At 41.6% G+C, this 15,229-nt stretch overlaps 2 protein-coding genes across 7 annotated transcripts in view; one reads left to right on the top strand and one right to left on the bottom strand.

Annotated features, from left to right (window-relative positions):
- The window catches only part of slf1 (SMC5-SMC6 complex localization factor 1), a 44,361-nt gene extending 30,162 nt beyond the window's left edge, over positions 1 to 14,199 (bottom strand). Inside the window, exons 1-11 of one of the 4 annotated variants that reach the window (XM_053674277.1) lie at positions 14,118 to 14,199; positions 12,833 to 12,971; positions 10,800 to 10,878; positions 8,078 to 8,253; positions 7,913 to 7,968; positions 6,706 to 6,856; positions 5,542 to 5,727; positions 5,321 to 5,389; positions 4,791 to 4,937; positions 2,134 to 2,300; positions 1,691 to 1,825 (exon numbers count right to left, since the gene is read on the bottom strand). In XM_053674277.1, the coding sequence (XP_053530252.1) occupies positions 1,691 to 1,825; positions 2,134 to 2,300; positions 4,791 to 4,937; positions 5,321 to 5,389; positions 5,542 to 5,727; positions 6,706 to 6,856; positions 7,913 to 7,968; positions 8,078 to 8,253; positions 10,800 to 10,878; positions 12,833 to 12,943 (1,277 nt within the window). In that variant the 5' untranslated portion in view covers positions 12,944 to 12,971; positions 14,118 to 14,199. Of the gene's footprint in view, positions 1 to 1,690; positions 1,826 to 2,133; positions 2,301 to 4,790; positions 4,938 to 5,320; positions 5,390 to 5,541; positions 5,728 to 6,705; positions 6,857 to 7,912; positions 7,969 to 8,077; positions 8,254 to 10,799; positions 10,879 to 12,832; positions 12,972 to 13,143; positions 13,645 to 14,117 lie in introns of those variants that run through there. The other 3 variants (XM_053674278.1, XM_053674276.1, XM_017451437.3) reach the window with 3 other exon arrangements.
- A 10-nt stretch (positions 14,200 to 14,209) lies between these two features.
- The window catches only part of kiaa0825 (KIAA0825 ortholog), a 137,684-nt gene continuing 136,664 nt past the window's right edge, over positions 14,210 to 15,229 (top strand). For all 3 annotated transcript variants that reach the window (XR_006980854.2, XR_006980855.2, XM_047149792.2), the window contains exon 1: positions 14,210 to 14,342. The gene's annotated coding sequence lies outside the window, so the exon portion shown is untranslated. The remainder of the gene's footprint in view (positions 14,343 to 15,229) is intronic.

Genomic DNA, 15,229 nt, shown 5'->3' on the forward strand with positions numbered 1-15,229 from the left:
AAAGTCAACTCATGAGGCATCTGTGGTAGAATAGAAATATTATATCGATAATAAATAATTTCATTAGTCATTTGGTTATTGCTGGCATTAGGGTTTATCTGATGTAAAACTTTTAATGATTTTAATCAATTTAAACTGAACTACACTAGTCTATAACCGAAATTATTCCCAATACGTTTGTTCTAAGCAAATGTAATAATTTCTCATGTTTTAATTCCCATTTAAATGTAACAACATTACACTTTACAAAGGCAGTTCTTGATTTCCCAAAGACTTTCTGTTTCTTTGGGTGCGTCTCGATCAGTTCCCTAGGTGGTGAATCAGTATATGGTGTACATGAGCTCAGGCACTGGTAAAGACCTTGGCTCACTCCACACTGGGACACTGATGACTCAATTTCCAGCGGCAGGACTACGTACTCGCGCTGTAAAACGTCACCACTGGCGTTTATCAACAACTTGCGGGACCGATATCTTTCTGACGTTATATGTCATATAAATTTGTTAGCTTAATCACACGCGTTTCTGTCATGTTACTTGAAGCAGGAACGACGGCAAGCTAGGGCATTTAAAAAAACATTAAACGCTTAAAAGTCCTCAAAAAACCCGTATACAGAACGCCAACTGAAGATAAAAATCGCAAACGTAAGTAATCATTTGAAAGCTACAACAACGATAACAAGCTACTTATTTGTAGACGACGTTTCCTGAGAGTTCGTCCGCCATTATTCTTTCTTTTTTTTTTGTTTTTTTTTTTGAGCTGAGGGGCTTCAGAAAATATGACATTTCCAGTAAGGGAACATAGTGAGTGGTTTTTTGGGATTTTTTTAGGAAGCGAAAGTTCCAGTGCAAGGAACTGGAAGGATATGGTGATTGAGACAGCCCTTTAAAATGGCCGACTCCCTGATCAATACCCTGGTTACTGAACTAGGGAGCTAATTGAGATGCACGGTTTGACTTGAGGAATGCTAATTCTAACTACCGGGCACCAAGTCACCACAACAAGACACTACAAAAAAAAAAGAAATAAATAAAATATTTCATGCAGTTGAGAAAGTTTACTAATCATTTTAGAAAGATTGTTTCTGAAGTCACAAAGCTTTAAAGCTAGCCTAGCTTCCCAATGTTTAGCAAAGGATACATATTTGAAGGTCTAGCTAGGAGTGTGCGTAAAACCCTAGTGGCATTACTGGCCATTTACGTTGGTGTAAGGAGCTACACTGAGTAACAGAAGCGGTGAAATCTCCAATAGTTAAAGTAGCTTCAAACTTTTCATCCAATGCCATGCATGTGTTCAAACTTTGCCTTGCATCAATGCTAATTTTTATGTTAATTGTTTAAACACATTTGCAAAGGGAGCGCACAAAGCTGAAGGGAAATGTGTTTCTTATTGATCCTCCGTCTCATTTTAATCACGCTTTTCATCTTACATTTTTTTTTGTGCAAGGGTGGAATTATTTAAAAAAATTTTCCCATTGCTCCTTTTTCATTTTAGCTTTTACAAACAAAAGGAAGTGAGGGAAGTGGAATGCGTGTCCATGTTTTTTAACTTATTTCTACCTCACAGGCAACAGAATGCTCTACAAATTGCTTCCTCGAATATTTTTTTATTTTATTTACACAACTAATTTATCGCATTTATAAATATTAAGCTGACTGATTCCACGTCCTGAAATGTTTTGGCCGCTTACGCTGAAGCCGTGGCGTGCAGCTCCAGCTGAAACAGCCTGAGAATGAACGCCTGCAGATTGCCATGGAAACGGAGAAGCTCTGTTGAGGCGGGGCTAGGCAGTATGTGACAGGTCAGTGTGCTCCCCAAGCAGAACCTTAAAAAATAAGTCAAGAAGAACCAAACAAGATGATAAACTCCTTTAGAGGTCCATTAAGTTACCTTTCTGTTATGATACGGGGATAAACTAAATCACCACGATTCAAACGAACAAACATAAAATAAAGAAATAACTAATTATGCTGTCAGATTATGCGATTAAATCAAAGACGGTTAAATCTCATAAACTGAGCGCACCAGAGTCAATAACAATTCAAATAGAAATAACATGCAGTGCTGTTGTTAACCAAAATCCACTCTGATGGTAATGACGACATGTCGGTGAGATTTTGTTTGATTCGGTACCTCACAGACGTCTGCAGGAACGGCCACACCCCCTTCTTACACTCTGGACACTGCAGGATCTGCGAGAAGTACTTGACACTTGCAGGAAAGCTCCATGTAGGGTTATTACACAGTATGTCGTTCAGAACAATGCTGAACATGCTGAAGAAGTACGGCTCTGCTTCACCCTGCGGGAAAATGTGGCATACAGGCGTACACTGTTTTAAGAATACCTGCGCTTTTACAGGATCTTGAACTGAACACTATGAATACTTTACACGCATGGAGAGTTCTAGAGGAAAATACTGCGTATGAGATAAGCCTGAATGATAGTAAAGTTAGGCAGGAGAAACTGACTATATTCCTAATCGGTTGGGTTTGGAATAACCGAACACAAGCGAAAAATATTGGAGCATGTGACTGACAGGTGTTTCTTGTTAGATCGTGTGTTTAAACTATAAACAACCGTTTCACCTGTAAAGCCTGCATTTGTTGTTAAAAAGGGTAAGTCAACATGAAGGTCAGAGAGCTGTCTATGGGAGAAAAGCAAACCATTTTCAAGCTGAGAAAAGAGGGAAAAATCAAATCAGAGGCATCGCACGAACATCGGGCACAGCCAATACAACAATATGGAACGTCCGGGAAGAGAAAGAAACCCGGTGTCCTGAACAAAACACACTGAAAAGGTCGGCCAGGTATAAGTGTCATTGAAAAGCTTCCCATTCACTATATACGCTCACTACATGGGAAGTAGAGCAGAATGTATTTATGTTGTAGCACGCATGTAGTTCACTAATAGAACGCCATTTAAAATTCAGCACAGACTTCAGTAAGGACCCATTCAGATCTGGTATTAACATCGGCCCTGAAAGATTGGATTACAAGCGTATAGTGCTAAATACGGGTATTACCAGAGTCCAATCCAATCATACAAACACACTGGGAGGTGGTCTGGGATGTATGTTCATTCACAGCAATGTGTCAATTGTCAACGCACTTAATCGTCAAAAAAACGCAAACAAATCTCGACATGAGCTTAGCACTCCCGTTTAAGAACCATGTTCTAGAAACTCAAAATGTACGGGCGAACTACAAACGCACACTGTTATTAGATATCTGACATGCAAAAATATTGGACTTTGTAGCCTTGCACAATGTAGACCGTTTCATTACCGCTGTGTTTGTGAGGAAACTCTGACATCTCTTGCTATGCAGTGAAACCATGTTGTATGTGTGATTGATGAAAGCAACAGTGATTAGATGAGCCAATCCTGCACGGAATGATGCACAGCCAAAGACAGTATGAGTAAAGCTGTTATAAGGCTGTTTGAGATTTTGTCTGGTATTGCCTAGGGTTCTGCTTTCGCAGCATCGGGTTGCTTTCGGAGGATTGCCAATCCTGCTACTGACCGAACGTGACCGCAGATACGGTGAAGACACGTTGTTGCATGAAAATACTTCAGATCACTCGAAACAGATGTTAATACACCAAGTCTGAACAAAGCCAAGTGTTGGATATGGTCAGCTGTTTACATACTTGTAGCATCCCTTTGTTATACACAGTATATAGATATACACACAGTACTGAGCAAAAGTCTTACGCACCCTATTTTCTTTTCTTTCTTTTTTTTAGTAGAAACTTTGTTATAGATTTTTATGGTATGACTCAAACACTATCAAGTCAGTACAAAAACATTTTAGTTTTCCAAACATTAGATTTCCAGCACAAAATTGAATGTTACAGAAAAATGTTTGTATGTCAGTAAAGAAAGCAGCAGATTAAGTGGTAAGAGACATTTTTCAGACAAGGACACAATGAAGGCTGATGGATTTTGCTGCAAAAATAAGAAGCGAGTGCGACAGTCAACGTCTCCCTAAGAACCGTGTCTGGTTCTGCAAGATGCTCAATAAAACTTGCAGCTCATTTCCTTATAAAACTGCACTAATTGTACTGGAAATGGTTTTTTTTTTTTTTTTTTTTTTTTTAATCAAAGGGTCATCAAACCTATAGGGCAGTGGTACATCAGTGGTTAAAACATTGGACTACTGATCAGAAGATCATGAGTTCAAATACAACCAAGCTGCCACTTGGGCCCTTGAGCAAGGATTTAACCTGCAACTGCTCAGTTATATAAATGAGATAAATGTAAATCGCTCTGGATAAGGCCGCCTGCCAAATGCCATAAATGTAAATGTAAATATCGACATTTATTACCGTGTAGTGCTATTTTAGTAAAAAAAAAAATGTAAATTTAGGAACATTTCATTATCAATCATCTCTGCTCTATATCATTTGCTATAGAACAAGACTTCTGCACAGTACTGTATAAAAAAAAAAATTTGGAAAATATAGTATACACAAATGAATTCATTTTGAGTCCTTGTTCTTTCTCAAGCACTTACACAGACTTGTGCTAAATGACACGGGACCTTAAACATTTGAATGTGGACTTTTTGCCTATGTAAATATTATGCAGGTGACAGGTCAAAAACCTTAAATGTCTTACGCGGCATCGAGATTTTTATTCTACAGACCACACGGTTGCACCCTGACTCGAAATGAATTCAAATCACGAATCGCTTCCAGATTCCCGTTGCCATCGAACGCATTTGTTTACCGAGAGACTTCCGTTCACTCTGTATTATATCCTGGGTGTGGAGTTGGTGTGTGTACATACATGGAGTGCATGCTGCATGCACACGTGGAGCACCGAGACTGGAGGAAGCACGCCGGGGTTCAGACGACCCTGCACCTCTTCCAGGGCCTGGGGAAAGAGGCTGCACTCCACCAGGCTCTGAACATTACTGAAATCCACCACTGCGACCTGCACAGAACAACAGAGAGAGAGAAGAGACAGGCAGGAAATGAGAGGGGACGGAGAACAGCAGGGTCAGCACGGCGGTGTCAGTCACACAGGTTAAAGCAGTGCAGTAAAGCCCACAGTGACCAGGAAGCAGAGAATACGGACACCGGTGTTTCTTTAATGGACATGCCAATCACAAAGCTACCAATAAAAGCACCTTGTTTAAAATCAGGTGACTTGGATATAATGTATCCGTCACAAAAAGGAAGTGACTAATAGCGCTAGAAGTGACACAAAGGAAATTGAATGACCCGAGTCGGTGGATGAGCCGAATGTTCATTTTGCCTTGCAGCGAGACTGGCAGATGTTGGACGTATTAATATGATTCTGTGAAATTTATTCACCTGCGTTGGAAAGACGGGAGTGTAGTAGTTACAAAACCCTGGCACTCTCAGCAGCTTTCTTTTCTGCACCTGTAACGAGAGGTGATCGTAAGGTCATGTATTTATAACAGGACTATAATTACCTCTTGTGCTTTAAGGTCACGGTGAGAAAAGTTGTAATTAGAAGTAATTATTATTGAACTACTTACAACGATGGCTGGATCAGTAAAATCTGCGCTCACCTCCATTCTGGTGATGTAGTCTTTAAGTGTTTCCTCCAGCTTTAACAGAAAGGAATCGTCAGGAACATCCATTGCTTCATCCTCCACTGTTATAGAACTGCACTCCATGACCTCTGGTCGAACACAGCTCGCCTGCTGGCTCGGTTTGTTCAAATTAATGGAGCAGTTCAAATCCGAGCACGACGGCTGTAACGGAACAAGAACGTGGAGCTTACGACCGGGTCTTCACATATGGGGCTGATGCAACACTGCGCCAACCGATTGATATTACATTTATGAATGAACAAACTACCTAGTCATATCATTCAAATACATCTACACGGCTTTATGTATTAACGGCAGCGAGTTACGTGAGGTATAAAACATCACACGGCGTGCAGTGTTGTATTCCTCTTACACCACGGCAATTTACCAACATTTTCTTCAATCTACTTCACACCATCCCATTGTTGATTATTTCCCTATACTCTACAGGAAGTAGCCAAACAATTACGACCATCCATCCATTTTCTGTACTGGTTATACTATACAAGGTCATGGAGGAGCAAGGCGAAGACACCCTGGATGGGGTGCAAACACACACACACACACACACACACACACACACACACACACACACACACACTACGGATTATTTGGAAATGACAATCAGCCTACAACGCATGTCATTGCACTGGTGAAGGAAACCCCTGAAGCATGGGGAGGACATGCATCCGCGCACACAGGAATTTGGAGGTGGCATTCGAACCCCCAGCCCCGGAGGTACGAGGTAAATATATTCAGAACATCTTCTGACCAATCCGAATTGAGAATTGCACAGTGCTGTGGTATTACTGTAATCGGTCCCTACAGGATTTCAGATCTGGGCCAAGATGCGTCATGTGACGTCGTCACAACGCGCACTCTGCCAAAGCCCTCTTCAAGTCACGTGCGTCGAACATGAGCACGACTAAAAGCTCTGGTTTAGCAACAAAAATCGCTACGAAAGGCCGAGCAAGACAATTTCGTCCGATTGCGATTTCGCCAATTCAAAAAGCACAAAAAACTTTGCAAGTTGCATGGCAAATTTTTTTGCCTGCAAAAATCACAAAAAAAAAATTAAATAAATAAAAAACTCTGTATGGACTGCTTAATATAGTAACTGATATGAGGAGTATAATTTACCCCAAAGAGATGTTCAGCAATGTAGGTGATGCTGAAATAAGGTGCAGCGAGTTTCTGAGAGGGTTTGGATCCTTCATTGGTTAACACATGTGTAATAGTTTGTGTGGCTGATTTATCAGTGCAGAGCACAGCCTTGCCTGCTTTCAGTATTCTGCAGAGAGAGAGAGACAGCGAGAGAGACAGCGAGAGAGACAGAGAAATGGAGAGAGGGACAGAGAGAGACAGCGAGAGAGAGAGAGAGAGAGAGAGCGACAGAGAGAGAGAGAGACAGAGAGAGAGAGAGAGAGACAGACAGTCAGTTAGACAGAGAGACAGACAGAGAAATGGAGAGAGGGACAGAGAGAGACAGTGAGAGAGAGAGAGAGAGCGACAGAGAGACAGCGAGAGAGAGACAGAGAGAGAGAGAGAGAGCGACAGAGAGAGAGAGCGACAGAGAGAGAGAGAGACAGAGAGAGAGAGACAGACAGTCAGTTAGACAGACAGACAGAGAGACAGACAGAGAAATGGAGAGAGGGACAGAGAGAGACAGTGAGAGAGAGAGAGAGCGACAGAGAGAGAGAGACAGTGAGAGAGAGAGAGAGAGCGACAGAGAGACAGCGAGAGAGAGACAGAGAGAGAGAGAGAGACCGACAGAGAGAGAGAGAGAGAGACAGAGAGAGAGAGAGACAGAGAGAGAGAGACAGACAGTCAGTTAGACAGACAGACAGAGAGACAGACAGAGAAATGGAGAGAGGGACAGAGAGAGACAGTGAGAGAGAGAGAGAGCGACAGAGAGAGAGAGACAGTGAGAGAGAGAGAGAGAGCGACAGAGAGACAGCGAGAGAGAGACAGAGAGAGAGAGAGAGAGACCGACAGAGAGAGAGAGAGACAGAGAGAGAGAGAGAGAGACAGAGAGAGAGAGACAGACAGTCAGTTAGACAGACAGACAGAGAAATGGAGAGAGGGACAGAGAGAGACAGTGAGAGAGAGAGAGAGAGAGAGAGAGCGACAGAGAGACAGCGAGAGAGAGACAGAGAGAGAGAGAGAGAGAGAGAGAGAGAGAGAGCGACAGAGAGACAGCGAGAGAGAGAGAGAGAGAGAGAGAGACAGGGAGAGACTCCAGATTGTATATATACGTTGCAGCTAAAATCATTTTGATGCCATTTTCATATTGAACAAACACATTTCCAGACAGATATTTTTAATTATAGTTCTTTCAGGTCCTCACCTTTCAAACCTGGCTCTCTTAACATGATCTTCAATCTCAAGATAAACAACCCAACTCTATTAAGGGGGGAAAAAAAAAAGACATGACATTTTAAGACCCATGAAACAGTTGTACTTAGATTGCTTCTCATCCGGTTGGTAAATTATGCAACACTACACTCCTGACCTGAAAAGCTCCAGACGTGATGCCTTGGGCAAGTTTCTTCCTCCATTTCTGTAGAGGGTTTGCAATCACAGAGGCCTGACCATTCGCTGTGAGGTTTAACTCGTATGAGGCTTCAGGTAGCCATGCCTTGTGTTTCACGCTGTCCAGAACAAACTGGGGCGTTACTATCCATTTCCCTAAAACGTACAGCATGAACAGGTTAGTGAATTACTATGGAGAAGAAGCATTAAAGGAATTTCAAACCTATCCATCCCCATGGGCAAGAATAACAAGATGTTTCATAACACTGAGAAAAGAACTAAAAACCTGTTTACTCCATACCTTTGGACTGCATTATGTCAGGAAGTGTTTAAAATAGGGGACTGTTTAACAGTTACACAGGTTTATATTAAAGCACTCGCTCGAATCTCTATAGCAAGAGCTCACACAAGGACGTGTATAATGGCCACTTCACATGAACGGATTAAAATCAGTAAATAAATAAATAAAATAATTGGTGATCTGGTGATGGTTTCTGTATGGAAAGGTTTATGTAGCCCACTGGAAGGAGTCTCCAGTGTCGGCTTTCAAACGCAGGGCTCCAAAGGGCTGGAAAGTCTTCAGGACAGAGGGCGTTGTGATTTCTCAGGAATTTGGGTACAAGAAGAGGCTGGTGAGGGAAAAGCTGTTTAAACAGAGTATAAAATTATGCACTCTTTGACCATGTAGTGCTCAGTTAAAGCGCACCTATTAGAGTTTTTCAGATATTACCTTTCATGTAGTGTGTTATAGAGCGGTTTGTGAATGTAAAAACGTCTGCAAGGTTTAAAAAAATCAAAGCGCATGACAAAAGGAGTTATTGACTCCCAAAAGAAGGAATCGATTCTGAACAGCTGAAACGAGTCGTTAGTGACTCCAGACTTTACTTCCTGTATTAACCTACGTAGGTTTGCAACAAAAAGCCCCGCCTCTGGTCTTCATCGTCTGCTCGCTGACAGACGGAGCTAAAACTCGTTATGGTAGTGGGCGTTTCCTTTTTGATACACGCTGACAGCGGTAGACCAATCACAACAGACTGGGACATCTGGCCAATCAGAACAGAATCATTGAATCATGAATCATTTAGAACGAGTCGTTTGTGACACTGGGGGGGAAAAAAGGTGATGCTGCAATTTAGATTATGAGCACGTTAAAGTGTTTTTCGACCTTGGATGCATGTAAATATATTGTATGAGACCTTTAAAACAAAATTAGGCACGTTTCAAAACCATAATAGGTGCATTTTAAAGCAGGGATTTATTTATTTATCATCGCACTATCCGTTGTCACTCAGATGAGCACGGGTTCCGTTTTGAGTCTGCTTCCTCTTAAGGTTTCTTCCCCAGATCGTCTCATTAGGGACAGATTCATACATTTAAAATCTACATCCTGAATTCATATAGTTCTGTAAAGCTGCTTTGGGACAATCTCCATCGCTAAAAGCGCTATACAAATAAAACCGAACTGAAATTCAAACGGAAAAGTTTAGACTATAAACGTTAACTAGAAACAGATAAAAAGGAATGAGGTGTTCGGTAACAAATAAAAAAAAAAATCGTTAGTGTTTGTAAATTGCTGTGTAAAACACACTTCAGGCTGTGTTTTAGTTGGAATGTAAGAAATAAAACTTTATTGGAAAATACCACCCAGTCTTTGATTATTTTCTTATAACAGCACACACGGTTGTATTTTAGTCCTTAAGCTCCGTTCACACATACAGTGACTCGCAGCGCCAAACCGACCGGAGACCATTCGTTTTCAATGAGAGCTGGCGACTTCCGGCAAACACGAGCGACTAGACATGGGCGTGTGCGGCGATGCGACAAAGTTGAGAAAAGTTATGCAAATTTGGACTACCGATGGGAGTGAAGACAGTAGAGCACGCGTGATCCATGATCCGCCATGCTGCCTGCGAGTCCGAATTGTCCCGTGGACCCAGACAGTCCGGCGCTCGTGCTTTCGCCGATGGCCGCGGTGGCAAAGAGCTCACGTTGCTCCTCATTCATCTCGTAGGATATGATGCATACTGTATACCCTGGTGAATTTTAAATACAAACCCTCTCCCTCCTGAATGCTTCGTTCTGGCGGCAAGAAATCCGTTTTGTTGTCAAAAGTGAAACGCTAGTTGCGCCACCCACTTATAAAAACTATGGCAACCAGTAGTAGGAACGCCTACTGGCGACTTCACAGTACAGCGACTGGCGACTTGCAGTGATAAAATCGCTGTGCGTGTGAACGTACCTTTACTTTCCAGCATCACTGGAATACAAGAAAAAGTATTTCCGGTTATTTCTTCCCATGTTTTGCGGTACCCATGTGGAATCAAGCAAAAACTGCTGAGAACACATAACCACAAACTCTTTCCTCTAACCAAGCTGTCCCATTTCTGAACACACACGATGTAGATTCAGAGCTTAAGCAGCAAATAGGTTTGCCCAAATAATATTTTTTGCACAAATGTTGATTGGTTGATTGAGACTTAAGCATATTTTGAGGAAACAGGTTTCAGTTCTTTTCTCAGTACAGGGATATGTGTAGTTAAAATAAATAAATAAATAAAAAATAAAAAATTCTTGTTCATGGTAAGTGCAGTTACAGCATATTGGCAGGAACGAGAGATTCGAGTACTCCTTTAATATTAGGACTTATTTACAGTCTCTCACGTTGTCACGCGCTTATAATCGCCACAGCTGTCGTCACTAACCTGCGGCACATGCTGCAAGGAACTTCTCGCTCGCTGATGGCTTAGCGATGATGAGATGCGTCATTGCCTCTTTATAAACCTGCAACACAATGAAGAATTATGAAACCGCACAACTGACACGCACAGTCCCCTCACTATACACGATGTATGCCGTAATTTATGATGGAGTTGTCTACTTTACTACGCAGCCTGTTGACCGTGCTTATCGAATCGAGATCCTCGTAGCGAGCGATATGATACGCAGCATTATTACACTTCTAATAATTCCCTATAGACGTGCCGTGCTGCAAAGTCTTCTATAAAGATGTGGATTATACATGACATTTGCTGCGTCCCAATTCGCCTAGTCTCGTCCTAATCGGTACCCGAGATGAGAATGAGCGTGTGCCTAATCGTAGTATGATGAAACGAGAATCCCAGAGTTACCCGGATGGTCTACTATTTCTGGTAGATTTTCGAAGCGTGGCTCCGTGGACACGTTTTTCAGCTAATGTTTCCCACAACTCCTTGTGCGAGGGAGGAGGAGGAGCTTTGTGACGTTTCGCTTCGCCGAATTTAACCTGCAAACACGGTGCATTTTAGAGAGGTGTGAATGAAATATGGAGAAAAAACAAATACATTGAGTGAATGGTAAATTTATTTCTATAGTATAAATTATATAAGGTTTATTTACTGTTTATTTACAGTGACAGTGTGTGTAACTAGGCAACCACGTTCTCTTCCTTTACATGACGAGTTAGTATGTCCCAGTACCTGCATACTCTTAATACACACTCAAAAGCATGTACTTTTTCTTCAAAAAAAAAAAAAGAGAGTACGTACTTTTAGTACATAGTAGAAGTGGGCGAAATGGGATGTAGCAATAGTTTTTGTTTTCCCTCTAAATTTAAACAAAAGCATTAAAGGCACATTAGGTGCGATTAGTATTCGTTTATTTTTTCTCCCCGAGATTAGGTGGCTTGGTGGGTTTTTACATTTGAATGATTCCCGCCCATGTTTACGAAGCTCCACCTACAGGATCTTATGTAGCCCATGGAATGTCTATGAAATGACTGACAGGAGACGTATCCAAACACGACCAAGCATTCCAGACCGGAAATCAGGGGTCAGTACCATGAAGCCGGTTTAGGTGGCTAGCCAGGTAAGTTTCAGTCTAGTTTGTGCCAACCCCTGGGTTTTTGGTACCATGAAAGTGGCTCGGTGTTCATCGCCATAGTAACCACCTGCTCCGGGGCAGGTGGTGTTCTGGGTACGAGAACTCGAACCCGACTCGGACCGATCAGCTGTGAGCAAAGTGCCGCGACTAATTCAACTCCCAAGCGTGAACTGTAAGAAGAGCACGTCGCAGAGAAACATTTCATTAGAACAATTTACTTTTACATTAAATGAAAGATGCTGGGGTTATTGGTTTTCAATCCGTTTCTTCTCATCGTGAGCCTATAAAAGTCAACTTTTCAAACGCATTTACACGATCTGCAACGTTCCCGAGCTTTAGCAGGTGCAGCGGTGTCATTTTTTACAGTTAGTGTAGGTTTAAATTCCTCATATATCCACAAAATCATTTCCTGCTTTTCAGCAGGAAGTGTGCACACCTGCTATTGGCCGTTAGGTGCGTTTATGTGCACGCGCTCGTGGACTAATCGTAGCTTACGGATCAAAGCCTGAGTGGACGGAGTATGGTGATAACCAGCGTCATGGTGCCAATAAAGCCTGATTGGATCGGTTTGGTTTTGTCAACTCGAAACTAATCCCGTAACCCTGAGTTTCTTCAACCAGCTTCATGGTACCGGCCCCAGTTCTCAAAACGGGTTTTCTCAGCTATTTAATAAACTTTTGCCAAACCCACAGCTTTACCCCTTGTTGTTGCTGTTTTGCATGTTCTACGTATTTTCCAGGTTATCTGTACAAGTAAGGATTTTTTATTAAATCAACTATTGCACCTTTAAGCTTGTGTGTGGTATGTGTGTGTATGTGTGTGTATGTGTGTGTGTCTCATTCCTATGCTACTTTTCTGTGGTTCTGTAAACACCTACAGATCCTCCGATGTAGTGACCCTGGAGCTTCCTGATGGCCCAAAGCAGCTCTGCTTTCTGCTGGAGATCCTTCAGTCCTGACATCTGAAACACATACTGATTTCCCAGCATCCTGACCCACAGAGACTTCAAACTGAAACTGACAAACAAACAAACAAACAAACAAACAAACAAAAACACTGATAAATAAGTTTCACTTTCGAGGAACAGAAAGCAGCCTACAGATGAAAGTGAAACCAACTAAATGGACCTGCGGGTAACTTGTGAAAAAGAGAAGAGATGCAAGTTCTGTGTGCTGTCACTGTATTTACCTGCTCTTCCGGGTGGAAATAAACCCCAGCGGAAATGGAGAAAGTGTAAACACACACTGTGTGAAGTGCCGCCGAAAAACACTAATCTGTCTCAGGCACAAGCCACGCCAAAACTCCTGAGCAATTCAATGCTAATATCCATTATATACTACACCTCATGCCCCTAAAGTGTATTTCTAGACGTTGTCAATATTTATCACAACGTCTAGAAAATAAAAATAAAAAACAACAACAAACATCTCAATAGTTTCATAAAAACAACACCAAAGCTGTGTTTTTACTCATATGAAAACACCCGCGATACGGACCGCCTTATCGTATTATTAAGAGGTAGGTACGACATTTTATCACTACAAAAATACATTCACATTCTCCTCTAGATAAAATGAATAAGGTTTGTTTTTTAAAACACGAGCTGTAAAATGAAATTCAAATAACATTCAACATAAAAGTTAAAGTCTTTGCCTCTCATATATAAGGAACGAGGCACGAGGGTTCCCCCTGTATTTTTTGTGAGTTGGATTGTTCCACAAGGCGGAAGTTTAAGTGGCTGTCATTTCAAACCGCAACACAGTACCTATTTAAGCGGACTACTTAGGGTGTAAAGCATTGACCTACGCGCACTATGTAGTACACTAGAGGTTTTCTAGAAGGTATGTTTGGGATGGAGTTAGCGTTACTTCCTGCTGGTTGTCAGAGACGCTTTAATGGAGCGTTGTCCCACTGTTTATAAATAAGAGGCGCTGCAGAGAGCGTGTTTATCGCAGGATTTGTTGTAGTTTCGTGTATTAGAGAGGTTGTTTTGCGTTGCCGGGACAAACTGAAGTCGCTTTGCTTGCTGTTTATGCTAATCAAGCACGGAAAAGCGTCTAATGTTTTTTGTTTTGGTTTGTTTTTTATTTATTTATATATTTATATATGTTTTTTTTTCCCCCAAAGCCACTAAACTTGCTCAGCGTTTCCCACAAACTTACCCATCTGATGTACTGAGAGTCCACGACTTCCTCCACTGTCACTTATCTTGTCCAGATTATTTAGACGACAGGTATTCCAGTATGACCAGTACGGCACAAGCATCCTGACCCAGTAGCTTGGACATATTCACCAACTTACACTGTGAAATGAAAATAAACCCTGAGGGTAAGGATTATAACCCTCCTCCTGGATTAACTATTCTACCACTCTGACTGGTCTGTAAGGTAGGTCTTTATAGTAATAATGCTTAAAGCAAGACACCACAGGTAGAAAGACCATTTTTGGTCATTTCAGATTGTCGGGAAAAATTGCATATGCTTTAAGCTCCGCCCATTTGATACTGGCGTCATAACACATAGTCTTTTAGGCACCTTAGCACAAACTTTGTTATAGTTTTTTATTTTATTTATTTATTTATTTTAAATTCTATGACACGGTTGCTTAGTTGTTAGCACATGCTGGTTTCTTCGCATCTCCAGGGTTGGGGGTTCAATTCCCACCTCCGCCCTGTATGCGTGAAGTTTAGATGTTCTCCCAGTGCTTCAGGGGATTCCTCTGGGTACTCCGGTTTCCTCCTCCAGTCCAAAGACGTGCTTTGGAGGCTGACTGGCATCTCTAAATTGTCCGTAGTGTGTTAATGGGTGTGATTGTGCCCTGCGATGGGTTGACATCCTGTCCAGGGTGTCCTCCGAGTCCTCTGGGATAGGCTCCAGTGTCATACAGAAAATGTATGGATGGACTTCTACATTATCGGGTCAGTACAAAAACATTTTAGATTTCCAGACATTAGTTTTCCAGCGCAAAATGAAATGTTATCGAAAAATGTTCGTATGTCAGTAAAGAAAGCAGCATAGTAAGTGGTAAGAGACACTTTTCAGACAAAAGACACTTAATGAAGGCTGCTGGATTTTGCTGCAAAAATAAGAAGCAATAAGACAGTCAAAGTCTCCAGAAGAACCGTGTCTTGTTTTGCGAGATGCTCAATAAAACTTACAGCTCATTTCCTTATAAAACTGCACTAATTCTACCAGAGACTACTTTATTATTATATATATATATATATTTAAAGCAAATGGTCGTCACACCAAATATAGACTTTGTTTCATTTATT

The sequence above is a fragment of the Ictalurus punctatus genome, chromosome 22 (genome assembly GCF_001660625.3).
Source record: "Ictalurus punctatus breed USDA103 chromosome 22, Coco_2.0, whole genome shotgun sequence".
NCBI lineage: Eukaryota > Metazoa > Chordata > Actinopteri > Siluriformes > Ictaluridae > Ictalurus > Ictalurus punctatus.